This window comes from Chelon labrosus (assembly GCF_963514085.1).
Source record: "Chelon labrosus genome assembly, chromosome: 12".
Taxonomy (NCBI): Eukaryota; Metazoa; Chordata; class Actinopteri; order Mugiliformes; family Mugilidae; genus Chelon; species Chelon labrosus.
Genome location: NC_140345.1, coordinates 29,929,135 through 29,956,986, shown reverse-complemented (window position 1 = coordinate 29,956,986; position 27,852 = coordinate 29,929,135). Strand labels below are relative to the sequence as shown.

Sequence of the window (27,852 nt, the reverse complement as noted above, 5' to 3'; positions counted from 1 at the left end):
GAAAACGAATGAATGAATGAATGAAATGACAGAGTGAACCAGCTCCTGATCACAAACCACTGTCTCTAAATATAATCAAGTAAGAATTTTAAGTAGTTTCTAAAATCATTTCAAACAAGAATTGTTAATAATATCTCCTTCAGATTCTTTGAGTTAACGTCTTCTACACATAGAAGATGAGTCCAGAGCAGCCGTCATGAAAACTGTGTTGAGGCTGAACATAAACTGAAGCAGCTGGTCGGTTGTGAAGAGTCTTAAATGAAGTGATGTTCAGGTGGAACTCCACAGCTCAACTCCTAAAATCATTCTCCTGCTTCTTTCTTCTACAACCAGACTGAATCTACTCACGTCTTTTCTTTAAACCAGCGTAAAGAAGGAATCATGACTGAGTTTCTCTGTGGACGGATCAGAGGCGTCGTTTATTTAAAGGTGATGAGAATCTGTCGTCTTATAATTAGCATTAAAGTCCTCAGTGGACAGACTGTAAGAGGGAGAAGTGTTCGTCCATTAGTTGATGGAGCGGAAATGACAGGAAGCTGTAATCTGATCTTCCTCTGGCCTCTATTCTCTCTCTCTCAGCGTGCAGTCTGTCATGGAGATAGTCTCTGATGAAATCTTTCCTCCTCTCATTCACACATTTCTCGAGGCCTTTCACCTCTTATGAGGGAATAAACATCTCAGCGAGGATGAAACCTGTTGCCTGGTAACCGTGTCACCTCAGCCGAGGTTTATCGTGGCCACGGCGTCTGAATCAGAGTTTAGAGGAGGCTGACAGATCTCATTAGAGCTCACAGCAGGTAAACAGGCCGATACATGACGGCACCGAGCGGCAGGAGACATCAGGACGAGATGGACTGGAGCAAGAGTTAAGACTTCTCTGAGACAATCTGCAGCTCATAATAAAACATCTGATGTTCAAAGCTTTAACAAGCACAAAACATCTAAATAATAAAACAATCCAATCAAAATAAATATAAAAGTATAAAGAAATTAAATGAAGGGAGTCTTCCTATATGATCCTCCATCAACTGTGCACCACATGGTGACTTGATTGACAGAATCTGAGCCTTTTACCCCAATTTCATATATGATCCTTTTCCTCCATCAAATGTAACTGAACTAGTTTTATTATCTTCTGTCCTTTAGAGTCTATCCACATGATTCTACATCAACTATCAACCACATGGTGACCTGACTGATAGAATCTGAACACTGTACCTCTATTACATACATGGTATTTTCCCTCCATCTAGTGGTACTACAGATAATAAACACAATACAGTCATCTTGTAGTGAAAGTTAGCTTAGCATTGCTATGTAGCATGCCTTGGTGACTAGTTTCCCTGGGGAGTTCCATGTGTGAACAACATGGAGGAAATCTCCATCTTCTTCTGGATTGTATAATGATCACAATGGTAGAATGTGATGATGTCCAGGATAAATAAAATGTGTTAATAACTACCATCATAAATAAATCAGAGCCTGATTGTTCCAACATCTGGATCATGTCTCCAAGTCAACAAGCAGCTGTTGATGGTTCTGATCCAGCGGTAGGTAGAGATCCATTAGAGGCAGCAGCTGCTACAATATTCTACTGACCACATGATGGCGCTGCTGTGTTCTTCTGGTACTTCAAGATTGACAGTTTACAATCTGCCCTCAACAGCAGCTAAACTCAGAGATCCTGATGTTCCTGATGTTCCAGATGTTCCTGATGGTTCCTGATGTTCCTGATGTTCCAGATGTTCCTGATGGTTCCTGATGGTTCCTGATGTTCCTGCCTTTTCTCAGCTGGTCTCCCTCCTTCCACCTCTGAGGTGACAAGAGTTTGAGTGAATGGCGACAGACAGGAAGTAATGATGGAGGCGTGATTACAGCTGAAGAAGCCGAATGTGTGAATGTGTGAAACCTGTGTGTGAAAAAAGGCGGCCATCTTGGATCGATATCTGTCAGGAGGAGGAAGCTGAGGACCGTCCTCAGAGGATGAGAGAGTTTAGTGGTTGTTACGCAGACGGTGAATTAGAAATCCAAAACCACAAAGAGAGAAGGATGCAGCGTTTTAATAATAATATTAGAGTAGCAACACATTTAGATGTCCTTCAACGTCTGGCTGTGATTATCAGCTCTGACCAGGTTTCATACAGACAGCATGAAGACAAGAGGAGGAGGGGGAGGAGGAGGAGGAGCAGAGAGCAGCGGGGTGGAGGAGAAACAAGGGCGAGAGACAGGAGGAGACAGGACGGCTCTGCTTTCACTAGATTAGATTTCAGGCTATTTTAGGAGAGAGAGTGGAGTGATTGATGGACAGAAACCAGAGAGACAAACACCAGAGGACACAGCTGCGAGAAAATGAAGGACAGGAAGTAAGGACAGGAAATGAAACATCTGGTCATGTGTCTGAGCTCTTCTTCGGTGGTGTTCTGTTTCTTTGTTGAGATGTTGAAGCTCATTTCTGTCATCGCTCTGTTGACCCCCGCTGACCTCTGACCTTTCAAAATAAAAGTCCAGCTCAGCCTCCAGAGCAGAGCAAACAGACAGAACCCATCAATCACAGCGAACCAGTCCGACGAGACGGGACGGCCCAGACCCAGCGTCTCTGGGTTTGTGTGTTTTGGACGCTGGTGGAGTTTCATGTCATCCATCACCTGGAGGTGTCCTCAGCCCGACCACGTCTCGCTCTGCGTCCAACGCTGAACTTTGACCTCCTGCAGCGCTGCACGCTTCCTGGACAGCTGCTCAGATGGACCAGGTTCTGGTTCTGTTTCTCTTGTTACTGACGCGAATAAAGTTGAATTGAATGAGAGTCACATGACGACGGATGATCAGATAATTACAGAGCTGTCAGCATCACGGAGCAGCTTCCTGTTCTCCAGCTGGATCTTATTAATACACAGATCACAACTCTTCCTCCTCTCCCTCCTCCTCCTCCTCTTCTTCCTCCTCTCCTCCTCCTCCTCCTCTTCCTCCTCCTCCTCTTCCTCCTCCTCCTCGTCCTCCTCCTCAGCTTCCAGAGCTGATGAAGAACGAGGTGTGTGCTTCTTTTATGTTCCTCTGCTGGATCCTGGAGAGAAGCTGAGAGGAGAGACTCTGGACCAGACGTTCATCTCAGAGGAACATGGAGACTCCACACAGAAAGACCCGGCCGGCCGCCAGCAGCTTAGACCCCACAACCTTCAGGCTGTGATGCTAACCGCTGCTAAAGGTTGCTAACCCCTGCTAAAGGTTGCTAACCCCTGCTAAAGGTTGCTAACTCCTGCTAAAGGTTGCTAACACCCACTGAGAGCAGAACGTTGCTGTAAATCTACCTGGTTTAGTTTCAGAGGTCTATATGAGCAGAATCACACTGATGGAGAGCATTGCTGACATGCTAGCTGTTAGCATCACCATTAGCATGTCCTCTGGAGTCTCTGCCGAGTTCTTTTCTCAACTGATGAGGACACAGTGTTGTCTCCCAGGCTCTGACTACCAACCAACCATCGTATCACCGCCCTCTGCAGGAAAATATCACCGATGATGACAAGCCTCTGTCTTTCATGAATGTTCTCATCTCAACACTGTGATGCATAGATGTAATAATGAGCTAACTGCGTTAAACTGCTTTGAGCTTCAAACCTTCTCATTTTAAAACCCAGAGGTCTACTTGGAGGCAGCAGACTGACCGTGGAAGGTTCGATTCCACATCTTCTTGGTGACTTCTGTTCCCGAGGGTTTAGTACCGTTGCTGCCCATGGTCTCGTTGAGGGCTTGGGCGTAGAGCATCACGCCGTCGTAGAAACCTCCGGCTATGATGTTCATCTGGAACAAACAGGAACAAACGCTTGAACCGCTCCTCTGATCAGACCACAGTGTAACCTACACCATTACCCAGAATCCTCTCTGTTAGTAAGAGCTGTGATCCTAACGACTCAGATCAGTCCCATCCAGATGTTGAACCCATAGCTCACAGCTCTTGTTGGGGTTCCTCAGGGCTCAGACTTTAACCTTTAATGAGATTCTCCTCCATCTAAACTTACACTCAGTCTGGTCGTCTAGTATTTATCAGAGATCAGTGGAGCTGTACATTAATAGACCAAGTTTAGTTTATTATCACAAACATAAATTCAGACATTTGAGAAGTAGCTCTAATTAATATTTACAGGATTTATAAAGTCATGTTGTGTTATCAACACCCAGCAAAGTCCATTTAGCTTTGTTTTAGCTTGTTTTGGATAAATGCTAACAGCTGCATGCTAACATGTGCTAACATGCTCACAGTGACAAAAGTTTGACTGATGTTGTCTTCCATTTAACCATATTAGTTATCCACAACTTTGATTAAAAATGAGCAACATGACAAAATGAACCCAGAGTCTACAGCTGAACACGTCTCTTTGTTTTATTTGCTGTGTTTTTGTCAGAGGAACCTGAAGAAGAAATTGGGACATGAGAGATGGACAGAAGCTTAAAGCTAAAGTTAAATCTGAGCGTTAACATCAGAACCTCCATTATTTTCTTCATTACTCCAGACAACCAGCACTCAGCAGCTGCCTCAGTCTCTCAGTGGAATGACTCTAGCATGGTTAGCCTAGCTTAGCAACATGGCCCCAGGCCTTCAGAGCTGAATAAATCAAAAGAGAAGTGATGATGAATCACTTTTGAAAGAGTCTGGAGGTTGTACTAAAGGTTTTATCACGTCTCTCCTCTGGTCTCTTAATAAATAACGTCTCTTAAAGCTATGACGCCCATACCGCTTTTCATTTTGTTCTAAAACTCGACCGCTGCTTGGATTTGACTTTCACACGGACCCAGATCAGTTTTAGTTCAGGTCTCAGGTTTCTCTGCTGCTTCCAAACCGTCAGAGAAGTGTTTGACTTTGACACAAACATTAGACGCCAGAGATTCAACACGTCTCCAACATGTGACGTCATGCTGCAGACGGACGGTTTGATCTGAACAGGGTTCACATTTAACTCTGAGACGTTTAAACATTGTTAACTGAGACAAACCTAAAACTACTCTCTGATATTTTACTAGAGCTGCAAAGAGACGTTTATTCTGACCAACAACCAGCTGGTACATACATTAGAGCTACTGTTAGCTGAGAGGCTAGGAGCTACTGTTAGCTGAGAGGCTAGGAAGAGCTACAAGCGTTGAACGGAGCTCTTCTTCTGAATCAGCTGATCAGTTGGTCTTCTCTTTATTTCTTCTAGATCATCTTGTTGTTGTGCAAATATTTGTGGATTCAACATCTGAATCAAACTGACCGATGAACCGACAGATGAACCGACCGACGGACAGACGGTCTACTGCTGCTTTCCACGTGGGTTCATGGAAGTCCCAGGACAGAGACGTAGGCCACAAATAATTTACTGTTAATGCAACAATTTTTTTTGACTAAAGTAAACTGTTGTTGTTAACTCGATCAAAAGCACCAAAAAAGAGACAATATGTCTATGAGATGACGTCAGAGGGAAGAACAGGAACAAACAGGACCTTATTACACCCTAACATGAATGATCAGACTCACCAGAGAGTCCTTGATGGTGTAGTTGAACATCCTCCTGGCGTCAGTTTTCAGGTGCTTAACAAACTCCCTGTACTCAGAGTTCTGAGGCTCCCTGTACGTCAGGATCTTCACGCTCTGAAACAGGAAGAGGAGGACGACGGTGAAATGACCAGAGGAACCTGAATCTATCACCAAGACAGTGTTGTAGTATGTAGGATGACTAAGAACCGTCAGACAGACGACATCTGGACTTGTTGCGTTTCTAGAAGACGTTTCCTCCAAATGTTCAGCTCTAAATAACTGGTGACCTACCACAGTGCACATTATACAATCCAGAAGAAGACTGAGATTTCCTCCATGTTGTTCACACATGGAACTCCCCAGGGAAACCAGTCACCAAGGCATGCTACATACCAATGCTAAGCTAACTATCACTACTAGATGACTGTTTATTATCTGTAGTACCACCATTAGACCACTAGATGGAAACAAAGGACCATGAATGAAACTGAGGCTCAGATTCTATCAGTCAAGTCACCATGTGGTTGATAGTTGATGTAGAATCATGTGGATAGACTCTAAAGGACAGAAGATAATAAAACTAGATCAGTTACGTTAGTTGTCAGTTGCTTTTTTTGTTTCATGAAATATTGAGACGTTCCATTTTGACTGCCCCTCATATTTACAGGTTTCTTATTTTCTAACAAAAATATTAAAATAAGTAACAAACAGCTCTAGGTGACAGGTGGACTCCACCCACAGATGTTCCTGATAAACACTTAAACTCTCCACCAGACATTTAGCGCTGACGAGGAAACGTCTTCTACAAACACGAGTCTACATGTCTGGAGTTTATGATTTAACCAGGGTTATCATAGTTAACAAAAACGAACGAAATAACAAAAACTAAAATTGAAAAAACTATTTAGTTAACTGAACTAAATAAAAACGAAAATTAAAAGAAAAAAACGATAACTAACTGAAACTGTATTGCGTGTTTAGAAAACGAACTAAAACGAACTGAAATGGTGCAGTGCACCAATTTTTCTTGATAAAAATAAAAACAGATGGATAGAGCTTTTAACACTGTAGCAACTATTAATATAATTATTATATTAATATAATATATATAGATCACTTTGACTTGGTCACTGTAAAAGTAGATCACAAGCCAAAAAAGTGGGTGCCCCTGAACTAAGCGTTTTTGGAAATATAAAAACTAATAAAAACTAGCAAACCCACATTAAAAACTAATTAAAACTAACTGAATTGGAGGGGAAAAGGTAAAAACGAAATAAAAACTAAACTAAAATAAAAAATACAAAACTATTATAACCTTCGATTTAACTTCAATTCAATTTCAATTAAATTTTATTTATATAGCGTCAATAACAATACAAATCGTCTCAAGACACTTTACAAAAACCCGGCCTGAAACCCCCAGAGCAGCCTGAAGGCAACGGTGGCAGGAAAAACTCCCTTCAGTTTAATCCATGACCCGAACAAAAAGGTTCAGACATGATCCATCAGAAGAACAAAGGCCTGATCTGAATCTTTTTATTATCATCTGATGTTGAGACTCAAACTTTTGTTAACGTCCTGAGTTCAGATCATGTGACCTGGACCACCATCTTGTCTCGGTACCTGGAAGGCTTCCTTGGCGACAGCGTCGTCCTCGTCCCCGCGGGCCCACGGCTGCCGGTTTGTGGAGTTGAGGCTCTTGGCAAACACGTCGATGAAGAAGAAGACGTACTGCTCATGGGGAAGATCTGCCTGCCGGAAATGAACCATCAACTTCCTGAAGACGTCGGGAGAGCAGCAGACAAATATGACTGTCAAAGAGACAGAGAGACAGGAAGTCATGGTCAACATGAGATAGAGGAAAACACCTGGAGACTTTTGGAGCTACTTCTACCAACATTGATAACTGGATTTTTGTTGCATGTTTCAAACTGAGGCTAATATTAAGATTTTCATGTGATCATTTCTACATTAGTGGAAAACAACTTCCTGTCTGGAAAACCCTGGTTAAATAGATCAGTGAATCCAGACGTTTGGACTCAGACGATAAACTCCAATCCCAGAATGCACTGCTGTAACAAGCAGTCAGAGGAGGAACTCGTTTCAATTAATTTCTAATGGAATCTAGCGTCTGTAGCCTTAGCATCAAGCTAACATCGCTACATGATGGTCGAGCAGCAACGCGTCAACCAATCACGTGCCTTTGACTGAGTGGACTCCATGGATTCTGTTTAGATGATCAACTACTACCACCTCACCACACATCCACAGTACACTAGATACTGACTAACAGAGGACTACCTTCATGGTTACACACTGGGTTCTGGTTCTTCTTCTGTTCGGCTAGCGTCAATGCTAGTTCTTATTCAGCTGTCTTTCTGAGGAGGAGTCTGAAAGCATCAGAGTGAGGACGTTTTGACCTGTTTGAGGGTTAACATCTAGTTTTAGGTTTTAAAGTGATGCTACGTTCACATTAGCAGTGAGATGTGAAGATCTCAAGTCTCAAAGCTGCTGTTTGATGTTTCATCTAAGTGTTCAGTTCTAAATGACCGATGGCCATTGTGCACATTATACAATCTAGAAGAAGATTGAGATTTCCTCCATGTTGTTCACACATGTAACTCCCCAGGGAAACCAGTCACCAAGGCATGCTAATTTCTAATGGAGGCCAATGATACGTAGCAACAAGCTAACGTCCAACAGTCTACGTATCCTAGAGTATGTCCTCCCTTTAGACCCGGAGTTGCGTTTATTTGGTAACCTTCAGTCATAACCTTCCTTTGTGTGGTCAGGGATGTGTTGCTGTGACAACATCACTGGACACGAGGAGAGGATGTAAAACCTTTTTGAACACTTGGCCATGTTTAGATCACTTAGACGCATCATTGACGACTTCTGAGCTTTTGTAAAAATGCTTTTTGTAAATGTGAAAAGTTAAAACAGAATATTAAAAAAAACAAAAACAAAAAAAACATCTATCATCCAACACTATACGAGCTATATTCAACTATATTATCATTATATTGTCCAACGGGGACAATAACTAAGCTTCTGTCTCTTGTAGTTGTGTCAGGTTTAGAATCAGGTTATGGCTCCAGTGAAGGGGTTCAGGGAATATATTATGTCGATGGAAGGTCCTCACAGAGATAGCCAAACAGACGTGTGTGAGAGAGCATCAGCTGTTCAGGTCTGTAGTTACACCGAGGAGAATCCATTAAAGCGTCTGCAGCTGCTGACGTCCTGCATCAAGGCTCGATCAATAATATCGACGGACATTTATGTAAAATGAAACCCTTAGCTCAGGAGCTTCTGTCCTCTCTGCATTTATGTTCCTGAAATAAGAACTTAAAAAAGAAAACCGGCGCCTCACGGCTACAAGGACAAAGGTCCTCTCGTCCAATCACAGCTGAGATCCAGAATCACTGATAGATGATGAATGAATTTTAGTGTAGCAGGAGGTTCAACCAATGAGACTAAACCAACAACAGGAAGCTTTAAAGGAACAGACCACTGGACAAGAGGACAAGGCTGAAGGGCTGATGGGAAAACAACAATAACAAGGGAGACATAGACTGAAACAGGAAGAAGAGCTAACATCTTTTTCACAATAAAACCAGAAACATTAGGAAAATAAAACTGACTGGGATTTGGATGTGAAGATCTCACCGTTCACAAACAAAGCTGCTGTTTGACGGTTCCTCAAAGTGTTCAGTTCTAATTGACCGGTGGCCATTGTTCACATTATACAATCCTAGAAGAAGACTGAGATTTCCTCCATGTTGTTCACACATGGAACTCAGTCAGGGAAACCAGTCACCAAGGCATGCTACATATCAATGCTAAGCTAACTTTAACTACTAGATGGCTGTATTGTGTTTATTATCTGTAGTACCACCATTAGACCACTAGATGGAGACAAATGCAGATTCTATCAGTCAAGTCACAATGTGGTTCATAGTTGATGTAGAATCATGTGGATAGAGTCTATGCACAACTATGCTACTGTGACCAAGCAATTTCCCTTGTGGATCAATAAAGTTTATCTAAGTCTAAGTCTAAAGGACCACAGAGGATAATAAAACTATATCAGTTATATTTGTTGATGAAATATTGAGACAGAAGAAGAAACTCTGACATGAAGACTGAGAAAGTTTGTCTGAGTGTTTTCTCTGTTAGCTGAGGCTAGCTGGTTAGCTGGGGCTAGCTGGTTAGCTGAGGCTAGCTGGTTAGCTCTAGCTATGTGATGCTTGGTATCAACAGAAAGAGAAGCTTCTCTAGTTTCTAATGTCACTCAGCATGACAGAGTGGAGCAGAGAGGATTATGGGCAATGTTACGCTCCATTGTGACTGTTTGTTATGTTTACAGGGCTCTGTTGGTTTTTACTAAAATATTTAAATTAGCAAACAAACACTAAGACTGGGCTGATTGTGTTTCATGAAGATGTTTCCTCCAAGTCTTCAGCTCTAAATGACCGGTGGGGAATTTAGATGTGACTCAAGGTGTGAACAATAATAAATTATGATAACCACATAAACTCCCACCAGTCATTTAGAACTGAGGAGTGTTTAGAACAAGTCCAGTTGTTTTAGTTTTTTAAATAAACCATGGCCTGGATGTCAGAGAACCTTCAAATATCTCACTTCTTTACTGTCTGAGTTTCACTGCAGCGGTGTTTAAGATTTTCTTGGCTTCCTGCCTGATGTGAGTCTCGATGTCGACAGTCTGAGGAAGTCTCCAGAGGCGCGATGACATTCCTCCTCTATTGTTCCAGGCTTTAATGACCTCTGAGCAGGAAGTGAACTCCAAAACGGTAGAAACCACGCAGAGACACTGAGATCCTAGATCAGACTCCTGTTTCTATCTCTGTGAGGACCTTCCATTGACATGAACCCTGACCCCTGACCTTTACACTAACCCAAGTCTGAACAGGTTGTGATCTAGTCTTGGGTTAAAAGCCTCCTTCAGAGAGGAGCAGTGATTAAATGATACTAAATGAATCATTAACAGGAGCCCTCAGTCAACAGTAGCTGTAGACTAATTAAAGCTCAGAGAACAGACAGTGCTCCGACCACAGTGACAAACAGGAACAGTTCATTCAAAGGTTCTGCAGAGAAACGATCCGTCGGGCACATCACTGGTCACAGCTGTTAGAGTCTGACAGAAACAGAGGAAATCATTCAGCTCTGACAGGAAGTGACAGTAGGCTCCGCCCACACAGGAAGTCAGCTGAGGTGAACAGATTTAAGACGTGTGGAGGTGATGTTCTGAGGGTCGGAGCACAGACGTGACCCTGAAACCAGGAAGAGCTCAAAGTCCAGCAGGATCAACCAGAAACCCAGAAACCCAGAGCTGACCTCCGACCTCCGACCTCTGAACACTTCCTGACTCTGTTGAGATGAAAGGATGAAAGCTTCCTGCACTTTCTACAGGATGAGAGTTGACATGACGGGGATCAGCTGATCTCCTTCCGGAGAACCGACGGTTCCTCTCTGAACATCCTGGACTTCAGTCAGATCCAGAAACACAGACGAGTCTCTACGTTCAACATGAAGTTTCACCGACTCACACACGATGTGTCCAACACTGAGACATGAAGATCTGATCTGACCTCCATCATGAAGTAAATCCATCAGTCAGAGTCTGAACCCAAACGTTGAGACTCTGATCCAGATGTTTAATGAGTCTGATGAACTTTGACTCTTACTTAGAGTCTTTGTTTTCAGTCTGACGGAGAAATATAATCTCATTCATGTGAGGAAAGCGTCTTCATTAAGTTCCTCGTCGCTTCACCTCAAACATCTGCTCCAGATGTTCCTGCTCCGTCTTCATGTCAACTCACTGCAGCATCGATCGGACGTTGTCCTCGTCTCCGTCAACACACCGACCGCTCTGATCAACTAAAGCTACAAACTACGATAAACAACAAGCTAAGCTAACGGCTAACGTAGCACTCTGCTGCAGTCAGTCTGGTTGTGAGGTTGTTTCACTTCAACAATAGAACAGCGAACAGTTTAATTAGACCCATGTGTCCTTTATTTAAAACATGGAGCACAAATGTCATTTTAAACAACCAATCAAATACACTCGCATATGAGTATTAATAGTAATAATAATGACAATAAGTGTATTATTATTATTATTATTATTATTCCAGTGAGACGTAGCTGGTGGATGGACGGAGCTGGAGCTTCATTATCGTCTCGGCGGGAGAGCAGAGTTATTTTGGAGCAGCAGCTCAGCAGGAGGCCGACGCCGTTGGTTCAGTTCTCAGCGTTGGATGGATCAACGCTGTGAATGTGACGGTCGCTGCTCTGTAAATACGACCATGTGACTCTGGTCCAGCTGTTAGGTCATGTGATGGGTTCTGGTCTCAGTGACCTCCTCAGACTGTGGTTCAACGCCTCCGGCTGGTTTGTCTTGATCAGAGTCAGAAATACTTCATTAATCCCTTCATCACAGCGGCTCCAATAAACCACGGTATGGAAATACAAAAACAGAACTCCATATAAAAAGAAGGATAATAAAACCTATATACAATGAGACAATATAAGTAAAGTCTGAGACACAAACCAGTATAAAATATGTAAAACCAGTCTGAGATCAGATGGAGGTTCAACGCTCTGATTGATTTAATGACGTTTTCCTTTCTTCATATAACGACGGCTTCATCTTCTTCATCAAACGCGTCTGAATCAAGCAGCTGCAGCTGATGAAGAAGGTCTGAACAGATTCTGTCATTTCCAGCTGCAGCTGCTTCTGTCTCAGTGTCTCACATCAGATCCAGCTCTTTGTCTTCATGAGGACGAATAATCACCATTTATTTCTTCTTCTGTGAAACCCAGAGCTAAAGCCTCTCAGCTGAGTTTGTCCTCTTTGTCTCCTCCAGCAGATTTGTCTTCATCAGAGACACTCGCTATTCTGAACAGATCCCAGAACCAGAACCAGAACCAGAGTCTGGACAGAGCCAGGAAAGTCTCCATAACCCCTGAGACAGAGCAGCAGAAACTATACTGGTTTCAGAACAACGTCTAAAACCAATCACCGTCTAAACCAGTCTGAACCGGTCTGAACCGATCTTAACCGGTCTAAACCAGTCTGAACCGGTCTGAAAAGATCTAAACCGGTCTAAACCAGTCTGAACCAGCCTGAACCAGTCTAAACTGGTCTAAACCAGTCCGAACCAGGCCGAACCAGTCTAAACCAGTGTAAACCAGTCTGAACCAGTCTAAACCGGTCTGAACCAGTCTAAAGCAGTGTAAACCAGCCTAAACCAGTCTACACCAGTCTAAACCAGCCTGAACCAGTCTGAACCATTCTACACCAGTCTAAACCAGTCTACACCAGTCTAAACCAGTCTAAACCAGCCTGAACCAGTCTGAACCATTCTACACCAGTCTAAACCAGTCTACACCAGTCTGAACCAGTGTAAACCCCTTAAATGGACCGTTTGTAGCTGCAGTCTGCTTCCTGACAGTTTGTGCAGAGCTGGATTTAAGTTTCTCTGAATAAACATTTCCTGGTGTTTCTCTTGAGGATGATGAACGGTGAAATGTGAAAACATTGTTCATGAAGTGAGACTGTATTCGACAGATCAGCCTGTGACCTTTGACCTTTAACCTGTGAGTGGCTCGTTAACATCTGGAGCTGTTTCTCAAGAAACACTGACGTACGTGGGTCTACATTACAGAAACTGTCTGGATCTGAGCCAAAATGGCCGCCTCAGTGCAGTGAGGCTGAGCCAAGCTGCTGGCTCTGGTCTGACTGTGATATGAAACACTGACATTAATGAAAGGTTTCTACTGGACCTGGACCAACACACACATGAGTTAGATTCCTGCTGGTGACGTGTTTTCATCCATTTAACTCCTGCTGAGTCTCCAGAGTCTGTTCTGGAGTTAAACTAATAACCAGCTGTAGAGGACTAGAGGTTGTGGTGGTGGTAACCATGGTAACCTTTACTAATCATCATCAGGTGAGGAGTTTCCAGGAGGGATAGAAACATGGAGGTAGAAAAACTAGATGAACCAAGATGGAATCAATGTGGACAGAGACAATGGAGACGTGGAGACATCACGGTTGTCTTCTAAGACTCTACACATTCAGGACTGGAGGAGGACATGGAGGAGGACATGGAAGAGGAGGACATGGAGGAGGAGGACATACTACTACTTCCTGTTTTTCGTCACATTTCTTTCTCCTCCTTTTCCTTGGCTTCTTTCTTCTTTTTCTCCTCCCTCTCATTCATCACTTCATCTTGTTCATCTCCTCTTCCTTCTCCTCCTCTTTTACCTCCTCCTCTTCCTCCTCCTCCTCCTCCTCCTCATCAGTTGATGTGATTGATGTTTTGATGTGATGGTAACAGTTCATCTCTGATCGGTGTTCTTGTTTTCACATTTCAAAATGTCTTCCACAGATCTCTGACCGTTGGTGCATATGAGCAAAGCTAATGCTAATGTTAGCCACATTAGCTGTGCAGCATGCTACAACAATGAGATCATTCAGCTTTGGCTCTGAGGCGATTCCAGTACTGGTTGTTTAGGTGTTGATCATGAAGAGTTCTGCAGTCACTTACTGAACATCTGTTCATTCAGATCAGCAACAAGCAGCTGTTGATGGTTCTGATCCAGCAGTAGGTAGAGATCCATTAGAGACAGCAGCTGCTACAATATTCTACTGACCACATGATGGCGCTGCTGATTTACAGACAGAGGAGGATCACTTTCTACTAACCAGGTCTGAACAATGATTTCAGTTTCTTGTGACAGTCAGCGGCTTTAATCTTCCTCTAATGGCCCGTTCTATTTGTCTTGTAAGCGCGACTTGCAACTCGGGAGTGACGTCACATCTGTGTCGGAAAACAAGTTACAGCGGGTTTTTGCGTTCTGTTTACGACAGGTCGGAGAAAAGATGTTTATAGTGTTTATCTCGTTTACAGTGCAACCACGGCGGATTTCACATGTTCATTACATATTACACAAACATATTTCACAGTCTGATATCTGAATATTCCGTTTTGATTAACGTTAACGATAGGCTACTGCTCTGCTTTCTGCTCAAGACTCGGCATTGTTGTCATAGTAACTGAACTAACTGAACTCGGGGTCCTCTGAGCCTCGACGAGTTGACGACCTGTATATACGACCTCGGGGGCGTTCTATTTGCAACTTCCGGTTCGTAACTCCGGAAACCGACTCGGTAACCGAGTTCGGTGGACGGATAGAACGCCCCTTTAGCTCCACTAAAAGCTAACTGTTAAGCTAACTGTTAGAGGCTACCTGAGAAGCTAACTGTGAGAAGCTAACTATGAGGAGCTAACTGTGAGGAGGAGCTAACTGTGAGGAGCTAACTGTTAGAGGCTACCTGAGGAGCTAACTGTGAGAAGCTAACTGCGAGGAGATAACTGTGAGGAGCTAACTGTTAGAAGCTAACTGTGAGAAGCTAACTGTGAGAGGATACCTGAGAAGCTAACTGTTAGAGGCTACCTGAGAAGCTAACTGTGAGAAGCTAACTGTTAGAGACTACCTGAGAAGCTAACTGTGAGAAGCTAACTGTTAGAGGCTACCTGAGGAGCTAACTGTTAGAGGCTACCTGAGAAGCTAACTTTGAGGAGCTAACTGTGAGAAGCTAACAGGGAGGAGCTAACTATTAGAGGCTACCTGAGAAGCTAACTGTGAGAAGCTAACTATTAGAGGCTACCGGAGGAGCTAACTGTGAGGAGCTAACTGTTAGAGGCTACCTGAGGAGCTAACTGTGAGGAGCTAAATGTGAGGAGCTAACTATTAGAGGCTACCTGAGAAGCTAACTGTGAGGAGCTAACTGTTAGAGGCCAGCTGAGAAGCTAACTGTGAGGAGCTAACTGTTAGAGGCCAGCTGAGAAGCTAACTGTGAGAAGCTAACTGTTAGAGGCTACCTGAGGAGCTAACTGTGAGGAGCTAACTGTTAGAGGCTACCTGAGAAGCTAACTGTGAGGAGCTAAAGGGGCGTTCTATTCGTCCACCGAACTCGGTTTCCGAGTCGGTTTCCGGAGTTACGAACCGGAAGTTGCAAATAGAACGCCCCCGAGGTCGTATATACAGGTCGTCAACTCGTCGAGGCTCAGAGGACCCCGAGTTCAGTTAGTTCAGTTACTATGACAACAATGCCGAGTCTTGAGCAGAAAGCAGAGCAGTAGCCTATCGTTAACGTTAATCAAAACGGAATATTCAGATATCAGACTGTGAAATATGTTTGTGTAATATGTAATGAACATGTGAAATCCGCCGTGGTTGCACTGTAAACGAGATAAACACTATAAACATCTTTTCTCCGACCTGTCGTAAACAGAACGCAAAAACCCGCTGTAACTTGTTTTCCGACAGAGATGTGACGTCACTCCCGAGTTGCAAGTCGCGCTTACAAGACAAATAGAACGGGCCATAACTGTTAGAGGCTACCTGAGGAGCTAACTGTGAGGAGCTAACTGTGAGAAGCTAACTGTGAGGAGCTAACTGTTAGAGGCTACCTGAGGAGCTAACTGTGAGGAGCTAACTGTTAGAGGCTACCTGAGGAGCTAACTGTGAGGAGCTAACTGTGAGGAGCTAACTGTTAGAGGCTACCTGAGGAGCTAACTGTGAGGAGCTAACTGTGAGGAGCTAACTGTGAGGAGCTAACTGTTAGAGGCTACCTGAGGAGCTAACTGTGAGGAGCTAACTGTGAGGAGCTAACTGTGAGGAGCTAACAGTTAGAGACTACCTGAGGAGCTACCTGTGAGGAGCTAACTGTTAGAGGCTACCTGAGGAGCTAACTGAGGAGCTAACTGTTAGAGGCTACCTGAGGAGCTAACTGAGGAGCTAACTGTTAGAGGCTACCTGAGGAGCTAACTGTTAGAGGCTACCTGAGGAGCTAACTGAGGTGCACCAGGGCGTCAGTGAATGAGGGCAGAGCTGAAGTCTGTGAAACATTAACTACTTCCCGTCGTCTCTCTGGAGGAACACGAGCTCGCTGGAATCTGTAATTAGTTTCTCCTGCTGAAGCTTCAAATGAACTCTTTCTGTTTCTGTCCATAATCAGAGGCAGAGACGATGTTGACCTTAAAAAGTGAAGGAGTTGAGGCCACGGTACTCAATCAGCTGAAGAGCTGTAACCACAACAAGCACCGAGCTCTGATTGGTCTGATTTTTAAGTTTTCAGACATTTGATCCACGTCAGACCTCAGACTGTGACTTCATTAAAGCATCATTACATTCCAGTCACGGAGATACGCACCTTTATTGTGACAGGATTAACCTTCTGAACGTCAGTGTTTATTCAGCAGACGAGTCAGAGAACTGGGTTAGGCTTTTAGTGGTGAGGTGAATGCATTATGTCCATGTGTGTGTATTCACAAATGTTCTTAAAGCTACGAGTTGAGACGTGCTTTCAGAAATGGTAGAGGCAGATGATAAGTTAATATATATATATAAACTTAATGCAACATGGATGGAAATAAATCTGGTGACACTGAAGAAGCTTATTGAAACAACGATACAGAGAATGTGCTGGAATGATGAAATAGTGACCATGAATGTCACCATGAATCCTGGCGTTGTCATCTTGGAATATGATCCATTGATGGAATAACCTGGTCATTCAGTATATTCAGGTAGTCAGCTGACCTCATTCTTTGGACACATAATGTTGCTGAACCTAGACCTGAGACCCTTCTGTTTTCAGAAATGTTGGAGGTGAATGGTGAGTTAATATATTAGAGTTTTAATTTTATACTTTAGCTGCTCGTTAGCGGTGCTAGCATCAATGTTCTCATAAGTTACTAAACCAAACATTTTGTGTACACGACTCCCATTTGAACTTCCCGTCTCGTTCATCATGAAAGCCTAGCATGGCGGAGTTAGCATTAGCACACGCATCATGACTGGTGATGGCTGCCATCAGTCATGCTGCAAACAAACTCAGTGTTTAAAACTGTTTCATTAACAAGTGTTTTCCTCAGACTCGTTTAACCTTCATCTAATTAGATAATTACTCTGAAACAGAACCACAGGCTTCTCGTTAACGGCCTGAAATGAGCTCAGTGTTTGATTAAGCAGACAAAAGGCGGAGGTAAAATTAGCCTGAGAGTGTTTGTCAGGAAATACCTAGGGATCTGATAGGACGCTGTGGTTTCCATATACAGCGCAGGCTCCTGACCTCGGTTAATAAATGCCCTGTCGGGAGGTTTGATGCCTCTGTGGGAACCAGAGAGGGAACCGGCTGCAGACTGAGTTTGTTTGTGCTGCTTTACAGACCGACACACCTCCACATTCTGGATTTATGACTCTATTATCACTAAAGACACGTCTCATGAGCCCTGGCCTCTGTACGCTGCTGTAAAGATCAGCTGATCCAGGATCTGCTTGTCCTGGTGCAGATGATCTGAGTTTGGTTCTTTAAAGCCTCATGGATCAGAAACCGTCAACAGCTCTGAGAACGTCGGTCCAGTTCGAGGTCGACACATTAAACCACTCACTGCCAATCCTTTGATAACAACAATAATATTCAGTCAAAGAGGAGGTGGAGACCAGAGCCCTGAAGTAACCTGGGTTCAAACCAAAACACAAAATGGAGTTCAGTATGGAGGACGTCACCACACTGACCAGCATCTATTTCTCATTCCTGTAGAAAACAAACACCGACAACAGACTGAAGACACCAGACAAGACCAGATGACTTTGTCTCAGCTTGTTCTTTAATTTATGTCATGACCTGAACGGCTGAGAAGATACAACATCTGGACTTGTTGTGTTTGTAGAAGACGTGGAGGGTTTAGGTTTCTATCAGGAACATCTGTGGGTGGAGTCCACCTGAAGGTCACATGACTAGAGTCAGTTAATGACCTGATACTCACCTGGACCTGGACCTGGACCTGGAGGAACCTGTTATGATCTTGTCTCCAATCACTAGTTCTCTGATGACCCAATATAGGCCACAGACTCAAGGTGTTGATTGGAGGCGGGATCAGAACGGATTCCTCCAATCACAGGTGAGTATCACCACCGGTCATTTAGAGCTGAAGACTGGGAGGAAACACGTAAATATAAGGGCCAGTCAAAGTGTCTCAGCAGACATATAGAGGAAACATAAATATTTATATGGATTCTATAATGAGCACAATGGAAATGAGACGTCTTTAAGAAACCAAATAAAAATCAGATGAAGACTTTCAGGAAACAGAGAATTTTAAAATCAGAAAGAAAGAAAAAATGCAGTCTGACGTTGTGTTGGCGTCACGTCACCGGTTGGTTGGTCTCACAGTAATTAATGAACTAATGATTAGCTAATGATTCATAGTGACTCCTCCTCATCATCTTGTCTCTGAAGCTTTCAGCGGCTAATCATTAACGTTTCTTATTCATCTGAGCTTCTTTAATGGACCTTTACATTTAATCTTTTAGTTTCATGGTTGTCCCACAGAGCGGATTCATGTCCACGCCTCATAACCCAGAAGGACCGGCGTGTTTGTAGAGGAAGCAGAGAAGTATTCAGCTCTGACCTGCGTCCTGTTCCTTTAATGACTCCTGACTGGAGCTGGAGTCAGCGCTGAATTCACATGAGGATGAAACCTGAGACATAAAGTCCAGAAACAGAGTCTGAAACGTTTGAAGGAACCAGCAGCACCAGAGATCCAGGTCTTTACTGATCCCTGATCTGTTCTCTGTGGATGAAACTAAATAGTTTGATTATGGAATAAAACCCAAACCCTAAATAGACCAGACATAGAGATGAGACCGTCTTCATTTAACGTCACAGTGGTGACTGTTTAAGGCAAAGCATTCTGGGAACTTAATGTTGGTCAGACAGGAGTTTGAGGAGCTGAATGAACGTCAGACTCAGACACGACTAAAAATCACTTCAGACGTCATCTGGTTTAGAGAAACAAAACCAGGTCTCAGATCTCTTCTTCTAATGCTACGTTCAAGATAACAGTGAGCGCAACAAGCTACAACTTTTTCTGTCACTCCTGTGACGTGATGACACCAAGCGTGAGGCTAGTAAGCTAGGAAGAGCTACTGTTAGCTAGGAAGCTAGGAAGAGCTACTGTTGGATAGGAAGCTAGCAAGAGCTACTGTTAGCTAGGAGGATAGGAAGAGCTGTTGTTAGCTAGGAGGCTAGGAAGCTAGGAAGAGCTACTGTTAGCTAGGAGGATAGGAAGAGCTGTTGTTAGCTAGGAGGCTAGGAAGCTAGGAAGAGCTACTGTTAGCTAGGAGGATAGGAAGAGCTACTGTTAGACAGGAAGCTAGGAAGCTAGGAAGAGCTATTGTTAGCTAGGAAGCTAGGAAGAGCTACTGTTAGCTAGGAGGATAGGAAGAGCTGTTGTTAGCTAGGAGGCTAGGAAGCTAGGAAGAGCTACTGTTAGCTAGGAGGATAGGAAGAGCTACTGTTAGACAGGAAGCTAGGAAGAGCTACTGTTAGCTAGGAAGCTAGGAAGCTAGGAAGAGCTATTGTTAGCTAGGAGGCTAGGAAGAGCTACTGTTAGCTAGGATAGCTTCATAGAGAGCAGGTCTCTCCTGAATCACCTGATCAGGAACTAAAACCAGCCCACATGACTTCTAGGAACACAGCTGATGAACATGATTCCAGATATTACGAGGACGGTTTGAGGAAGAACAAGACAAACTGATCTGGTTTAGTCTGAATGGTTTCCAGAGGAGAGACTTCAGATTTAAACTTTTAATAAATTATAGGTGCATGTAAACCTCAAACACAATAAAGTACAAAACAGGAAGTGCTGTGAATAATTGATGTCAGGATGGTGTAATTTACTACTTCCTGTTACAGTCTTGTGCTCTGGTGTTGATAAGAAGCTGCTGAACGTGCTCTGATTTCTGTTGTCGTCCTCTCGTCCTGTAAATGTGCTGCATCACTCAGACTTTTCCACTGAGTCCTCGGGGCAGAGCCGGCCGTCTGGCCCCTGGACGCATCGATTCAGCTCGTATTACCGGCTGCTGCTACCGCGGCGACAACGCCCCGAGGCAACAATCAGCAACTAATGTCTGGAGCAACGAGCTGCACTGGTTGGACGCTAATCACACAGAGACACGAGCAGAGGATGGTCTGATATCTGCTGCTACGCTCTGTGATGCTGAATCTACAAGAAAACACTGAGCGCCGAGCTTCCTGTTGATTCTGAGGCTGAAAGTTCAAATATTCATTGGTTGGTTCACACTCAACATCCTCCACATGATAGTCACGTCTGCAACATCAGCTCTGGTTTGAAAAACACCACAGAAACAAGGAACTACCGCCAACTAAAGGCCTACTGCACCTGAACGCACCACAAAGAATTTATGTTCCTACTTTTAGCTGAGAGGCTAGGAAGCTAGGAAGTGCTACTGTTAGCTTGGAGGCTAGGATGCTAGCAAGGGCCACTGTTAGCTGAGAGGCTACGAAGAGCTATCTTTAGATGGATGAGTTCTACCTGAGGATCTTTGTTGACGTCAACTGTTGCTGAATGTCGTCCTTCACAGTCGCCGTCAATCAAGGCCACGACGCGATCGTCGTATCAAACATGAAACCAGCCGTGAAGAGTGTGACTCACCTCGTCCGTCGCTCTGGATGTCGGTGAGGATCTGGGAGTAGTTGATCGGCTGCTCCTCAAACACTCGGTCGGCCAGGCTGATGTTGATGCTCTTCAGCTCCGTGTACAAACCCTCCACGGCGAAGTAGCACGGCCGGTCGTCCACCTTGTTGTCGCTGAACATCAGCATCACGTGCTCCCTCCACCCGAAGTGCTCACAGATCCGCAGGGCGAACCTCCCCAGCTTCTTGTGGGTGGGGCCCGTGTTGGTGATGGACGGGTAGACGTCGCCGTAGAAGGCCACGGCCGGGGCGCCTGCCGTCACCATGGGAACTTTCCAATGGGTGGTGAAGAGGCCGACGGGCGAGGAGGTGTAGCAGCAGCCCGGCCCGATGAAGGCCCAGGGGTCGTAGACCAGTTTCAGGTCCACTGCCATGAGTGGGGCCACGGATTCAGAGCAGATCCCGTCCTTGTCCTCGCTGTTCTTGAAGATGTAGGTAAGGTGGTGGTTGGGCAGCAGGGTGGGGTCGGCGTTGATGGTTCTGACCGCGCGCTCCACGGCGGGGCCGATTCGAGGCCACGCCCACGGGTAGTCGGTGTTGGTCTGCGGCAAGATCACGGCCAGCGTGGCGTTCTGGAGCGGCCGGTGGTCGTGGTGTCCTCGGCGCTGACGCCTCAGGCTGCGATGTCGAGCTGATCGCCCGGCCGCCGGCTGCAGGTCCGACAGAACCAACAGAACCAGCAGGAGAGCGGCGCCCTCCCTCCAACGGGCCATCCTCGCCCGGCAGGAAGTCCACTTCCACCACAAATGAATAATTTACCGCAGAGCTGCAGACACACAAGGGAGACATTAACAGAACCGAGATGACGACCTGCAGAGAAGAAGAAGAAAGACGCTGACGTCCTCCAGGAACCAGAAACTAATTAGGACGGTCAGAGCCGCCACGGTTGGACACAGCTCGGTGAGTTTAAGGCCACGATGAGTCGTGGGAGAAGAACTCCCTGAAGCTTCCTGTCAGAAACCTGCTTCATCTAATAACAGCTTCATCAGAGCAGGAAACACCAACAGGAAGGAGAAACTAAAACTCCTTCACTTCTCATCACCGTTCAGACTGTTTCACTCACAACTTGAACTCTGACTGTGAGAGTAGATGTAAATATTCAGCAGCACCATTAAACCACCACCGAAGAAGAAACTGAAGCCAGTGATGTCGATGACTATGGACATCATCAACATGGTGCAGTGTTTCCAGATTCTGAAGAAGAACTGAGTCTGGCTGCGCTAGGCTAAATGTTAGCACTTGACAACCAAACATTCTGACTTCCTGTGCCATAGCGACGGCTCATTTGAAGGCAGCATGTGTGCAGACCCAGCAGCGGCCATCTTGGCTGTCATGGACGTTCAGCTCGTGTGTGTCGCCTGTAATTGACTCGACTTCAAAAAAGAGTGAATGGACCCTGAGTCTGGAGAGACACGTGTCAACAGTTTGATCCTGCAGAGGCTCAGCCAGAGTATTCACTATGGTAGGGCTAATGGTGATGCTAATGGTTAGCATGGCTACAATCTACAATCAGATCAGTCATTAAATCAAAACATCTTTAAATCTGAATAAATCTGAAGCTTTGGTTCATGAGTTCAGTTTGAGTCAGTTTGATGGACTGAATAACAACAACTGAGACTTTAAATGTTGAAGAGTTTAACATCTATCTGCACAACGTTCCTGTGGATCTTTCTAAATGTTCTCCGTGTGTTTCGTCAGGTTTCAGTGCACCGAGGTCCTCAGTACATGAACCTGTAGCCACTTCATTAGGTACGCCAGTGACAACATGAAGGTTCTGGTGTTCAGCTTTAGTCTCTAATGACAGAGATGTTGGTTCAGTTTTCATTTTGTTGAACTATTGACCTGACACGTGTTCCTATTATTTTGACCACCTCATTTTAAGTCAGTGGATGGGTTAAATAACAATTCAATTCAATTCAATTTAATTTTATTTATATAGCGTCAATAACAACACAAATCGTCTCAAGACGCTTTACAAAAACCCGGCCTGAAACCCCCAGAGCAGCCTGAAGGCGACGGTGGCAGGAAAAACTCCCTTTTACAGGAAGAAACCTTGAACAGAACCAGAACCAGAACCAGAACCAGCTCATATGGAGGGACCATCTGCCTAAGGCCAGCCGGGTACAGACAGAAGAAAGAGAGAAGAGAAACTCTCTGAATTACCTGAGCATTATTTAGATCAGAATGAGTTGACTAGTGTACCTAATGAAGTGGACAGGGGGTGAAACTAAAACAGCTGATCAGTTCACGTCTGTTTGTCCAAAATATTAAAACAAGTTTCAGTAAGAGGACAGAGATCATCTCTCATTCATTCATCAGCCTCATTGATCCACTCATCTGCTGCTTCATGTCTCCGAACACTCACTGGCCACTTCATTAGGTACACGAGTGACTTTCTGACACTGTTTAAACTGCAGTCAGATTCACTGCTACTGTACCTAATGAAGTGGACATGTATGCATTTTTGTTAATGCTGAATAATGTCTCATATTTATATCATCTAAGAGACAAGGATTCGTTTTAGTGAGCAGCACTGACGTAGAATGGGATGGCCAGAATATTAGGAACACGTGTCAGATCAATACTGAACCAACATCTCAGTCATTAGAGACTAAAGCGTTCACTGGTGTACCTAATGAAGTGGCCAGTCAGTGTTCATACTCCTGCTGCCTCCACTGCTCCTCCGTACCTCCGCTCTCCGACTCCTCTCACATGTCAATCAATAGACGTGACAGATTCCCGGTACCTCAGCGGCTCCACTCCATCCTGGCCCCGGGGCTCCCGCCGCCTCCCGCCGCCGGTAGGTCCGAGGGAAGCTCCCGAAACGTCCCGGGAAAGTTTCCGAGACGAATAGTTCCTTATTTTCAGAAGTCAAACAGTCAGAGGAGAGACTATCAGAGAGTCCTGATCAGATCCGTCCAATCAGCTGATCAGATCCGTCCAATCAGCTGATCAGATCCGTTCAATCAGCTGATCAATGAGAATAAACGGAGACGGAGAGAAGAGCGACTCTCCCTCTGACTGACTGCGGCCGGACTGAGAGGAGAGAGGAGGAGGGGGAGGAGGAGGGGGAGGAAGAGGAGGGAGGAAAGGTGGAAGACAGGAGCGTTGATGGATTACAGCCAGGGCCGGATCTGACTCCACAGGGGCCCCTGGGTACACATGTGCAGAGGGGCCCCTCAAAGCTGGAGGCTACAGAAATAAATATTATTTATGAACTTAACAGCTGATCAGGAGTTAAATTCCTCAGTGACAGCGCCCTCTATCTGTCACTAGGGTATAAAGAATAAAGATGGCCGCCGTGTCTCCGGCTCCTCCCACTCCTACAGGTTCTGGCGTGTTTTCATAAACGCTGGTGGATGGTGAGTTATTATATGAAAGTTTTATTTTATAATATGTCTGAGGAAAATCATCATTTAATTACCTCTAGTTTCCTGCATTATGTCACCTGGCCGTTAGCATGCTAACTGTTAGCATCAGTGGCTTCTAGACGCCATACTGTAAATAAAGATGGTCCTACTGCACCAAACTGGAGCTTTACTATCAGGAATGATTCCTGCTGCCGCCACGTGCTGAGCAGCGCCCCCTAGAGGTGTTTTGATTCCAACTGTCTCTAAGTCCCACAGCCTCGTCGTGGCTTCACATTTCCCACATTAAGTTCGCTGTTAACTTGTGGCCGTCGTGATCCGTTAAACGCTGACGCTGACGCTGGTCACCTCCTCATCAGATGTTCAGGAGAAAGCAGCTCAGCTGAGACTCCAGCGCAGATGCTAATGGAGATGCTAAGACTCTAAAACTAAACTTCCACTAACGTTCGCTCTAAGTGGGTGTTAGCAACCTTTAGCTGTGGTTAGCATCACAGCATGAAGGTTCTGGGTTCTAACCTGCTCTGGTTCTGGTTCCTGGCTGTCACTCAGGTCCACCTGCTTCATCAGTGCTTCAGTTTTTAGTTGATTTAATGTAATGAAGGAGATTCTAACCCCTGGTCTCAGTGGACCCCGTTAGCTTTGAGGAACCTTTTCTGCTTCTAGCTCTGCTCTGGATTCTCTTTGTCGTTAGTTGAACCTTCGCTCTGTGATTTAGTGACGGCCGTCTGGCCCTGATCCAGAGCAAATAAATGTCCCTCGCTGTCCTGGGTCGTATCAGACGATCATTCTCCAGATTTACACTTTGTCAGAGGAGGAAATAAACGTTGTGATCGTACAGAACATGCACCTGGAGGTCCAATCAGAGGAGCTGAGGCTGCAGCATGTTCAGTCCCTTTGACCCCAGTCAGATAAGATAAGATAATCCTATCTCTCTCCTATCACGGCTGCTCCCTTTACAAGCTCTTCACCGTCAATAAAACTGGAATTTAAAAAAGATTCACAACAAAGAAGGAAGTCAAATAGTCCAATAGTCCAGCATTTAACCCAGATGATAAGTCCAGGTTAATCTCTTAGTCCCTAAGACCTGATAAACCAGGACTACCTCCAGAACCATCAGGTCCATGTCCCTGACTCTGGTCTCTGTGGACCCTGGTCTCTGTGGACCCTGGTCTCTATGGACCCTGGTCTCTATGTCCCTGGTCTCAATGCAACGTACACACAATTCAACCTTTGGACATTTTATTTATCCTGGACATCATCACATTCTACCATTGTGATCATTATACAATCCAGAAGAAGATGGAGATTTCCTCCATGTTGTTCACACATGGAACTCCCCAGGGAAACCAGTCACCAAGGCATGCTACATATCGATGCTAAGCTAACTGTTACTACTAGATGGCTGCATTGTGTTTATCATCTGTAGTACCACCATTAGACCACTAGATGGAGACACATGACCATGAATAAAACTGAGACACAGGGCTCAGATTCTGTCAGTCAAGTCACCATGTGGTTCATAGTCGATTTTGGATCGTGTGGATAGACTCTTCCTCTTCCTCCTCCTCCTCCTCTTCCTCCTCCTCCTCTTCCTCCTCCTCCTCGGTTTAGATGTAAACTCTGACCAGAACATCTCATCCTCTCTTCTTTACATTCTGTAGTTGTCTGACGATCATCATCATCATCATCATCATCATCATCATCATCATTTCTCATAGAAGTGTGAATGTGTCCGATATAAAAGCTTCATTTCCTCCAGAGAGAAAAGAACCTGAAGGAAGAACTTGTCTGGTTTCATTTCATTTGATTTAATCAGACAAAGACAACCCTCCAGGTGACTGATGGGAGTTTCAGAGACTCCTTCATTAAGGATGAATGAATGAACTGTTTTTAAAGGGACTGACTTCCTGACCCTCCTCACGTCTCCAGCTGTGGACCTCCTGGACGTCTCTCTGTCCACAGCTGCTGCTGCTGCCATGGCAACCATAAAGGAAGCTGAAGGCAGCGCAGCAGGAAATACAACTTTGATATTTTAATACTAATCAATAATCAGTTACCATGGAGACCAGATCAAAACATATGATCAGATAAACATCAGTATATATAGACCTGTGGAGGAGGAGGAGGAAGAGGAGAAGGAGGAGGAGAGGGAGGGTGTCCAGTCCTGAACATCTCTTAGAAGACAACCATGATGTCTCCACGTCTCCATCGTCTCTGTCCACATTGATTCCATCTTGGTTCATCTTGTTTTTCTACCTCCATGTTTCCATCCCTCACCTGATGATGAGGAGTGGAGGTTACCATGGTTACCACCACCACAACCTCTAGTCCTCATCCATCAGTCTGATCATGTTAGCTGTTGGCCCCTGTATGCTAAGCTATGCTAAGCTAAGTCTCTCAGTGATGTCTCTGGTGTTTAATGTTTCATCAGCTCCGTGACATTTCAACAGGAAGAGTCTGTCAATTATTCAGGATCAGAGGACGAAAATATTCAGATCTCCATCAGCCTCACAGAGAACCTCACAGAGAACCTCACAGAGAACCAGAGAGAACCTCACAGAGAACCAGAGAGAACCTCACAGAGAACCAGAGAGAACCTCACAGAGAACCTCACAGAGAACCTCACAGAGAACCAGAGAGAACCTCACAGAGAACCAGAGAGAACCTCACAGAGAACCTCACAGAGAACCAGAGAGAACCTCACAGAGAACCTCACAGAGAACCTCACAGAGAACCAGAGAGAACCTCACAGAGAACCTCACAGAGAACCTCACAGAGAACCAGAGAGAACCTCACAGAGAACCAGAGAGAACCTCACAGAGAACCTCACAGAGAACCCTGTCACTCCTCCTCCACTCCAGCTCAGATCATTTCCTCTCTGACTCAGACTGATGGTTCTCCTACAGCCTTCATTTAATTTGATTGAATTTAATTTTACTTTAATTTTTCCATATTCTCCTCTGACAGACGTGAACTGTTGAACGAGCGTCTTCTTCTCTCCTGGTTTTACTGTGATGAGGCAGCAGCTCCACCTTGTGGTCAGAATATTAGGTACACCTGTTTATCAGGTTCTGTTCTTGTGTCCATGCTGCTTTCAGGTACCATTGGAAATATCAGTTACCTGAACATGTCATCTACAGGCAGAGAACAACACAACATGATCAATGGATCAACTAGTTTATCAGCCAGGTAACCAGGCAACCAGGCAGCCAGGCAACCAGGCAACCAGGCAGCCAGGCAACCAGGCAACCAGGCAACCAGGCAGCCAGGCAACCAGGCAACCAGGCAACCTGCAGCAGGAACTGAAACATGTTTGGAGTTTACCAGGAAACTTGAAGGCAGCATTAGAGCTTAAACCTCAGGACAAGAGACCTCCTCCTCCT

General features: G+C 44.8%; 1 protein-coding gene across 2 annotated transcripts in view; it reads right to left on the bottom strand.

Moving 5' to 3' along the window:
• The window catches only part of LOC311497082 (atrial natriuretic peptide receptor 1-like), a 41,937-nt gene extending 20,078 nt beyond the window's left edge, over positions 1-21,859 (bottom strand). For both annotated transcript variants that reach the window (XR_014699369.1, XM_084557207.1), the window contains exons 1-4: positions 21,061-21,859; positions 7,130-7,317; positions 5,507-5,620; positions 3,660-3,795 (exon numbers count right to left, since the gene is read on the bottom strand). Coding sequence is in view for 1 of the 2 variants with exons in the window: in XM_084557207.1 (XP_084413333.1) it covers positions 3,660-3,795; positions 5,507-5,620; positions 7,130-7,317; positions 21,061-21,814 (1,192 nt within the window). In the remaining variant the exon portion in view is untranslated. The remainder of the gene's footprint in view (positions 1-3,659; positions 3,796-5,506; positions 5,621-7,129; positions 7,318-21,060) is intronic.
• Positions 21,860-27,852: the final 5,993 nt, after the last annotated feature.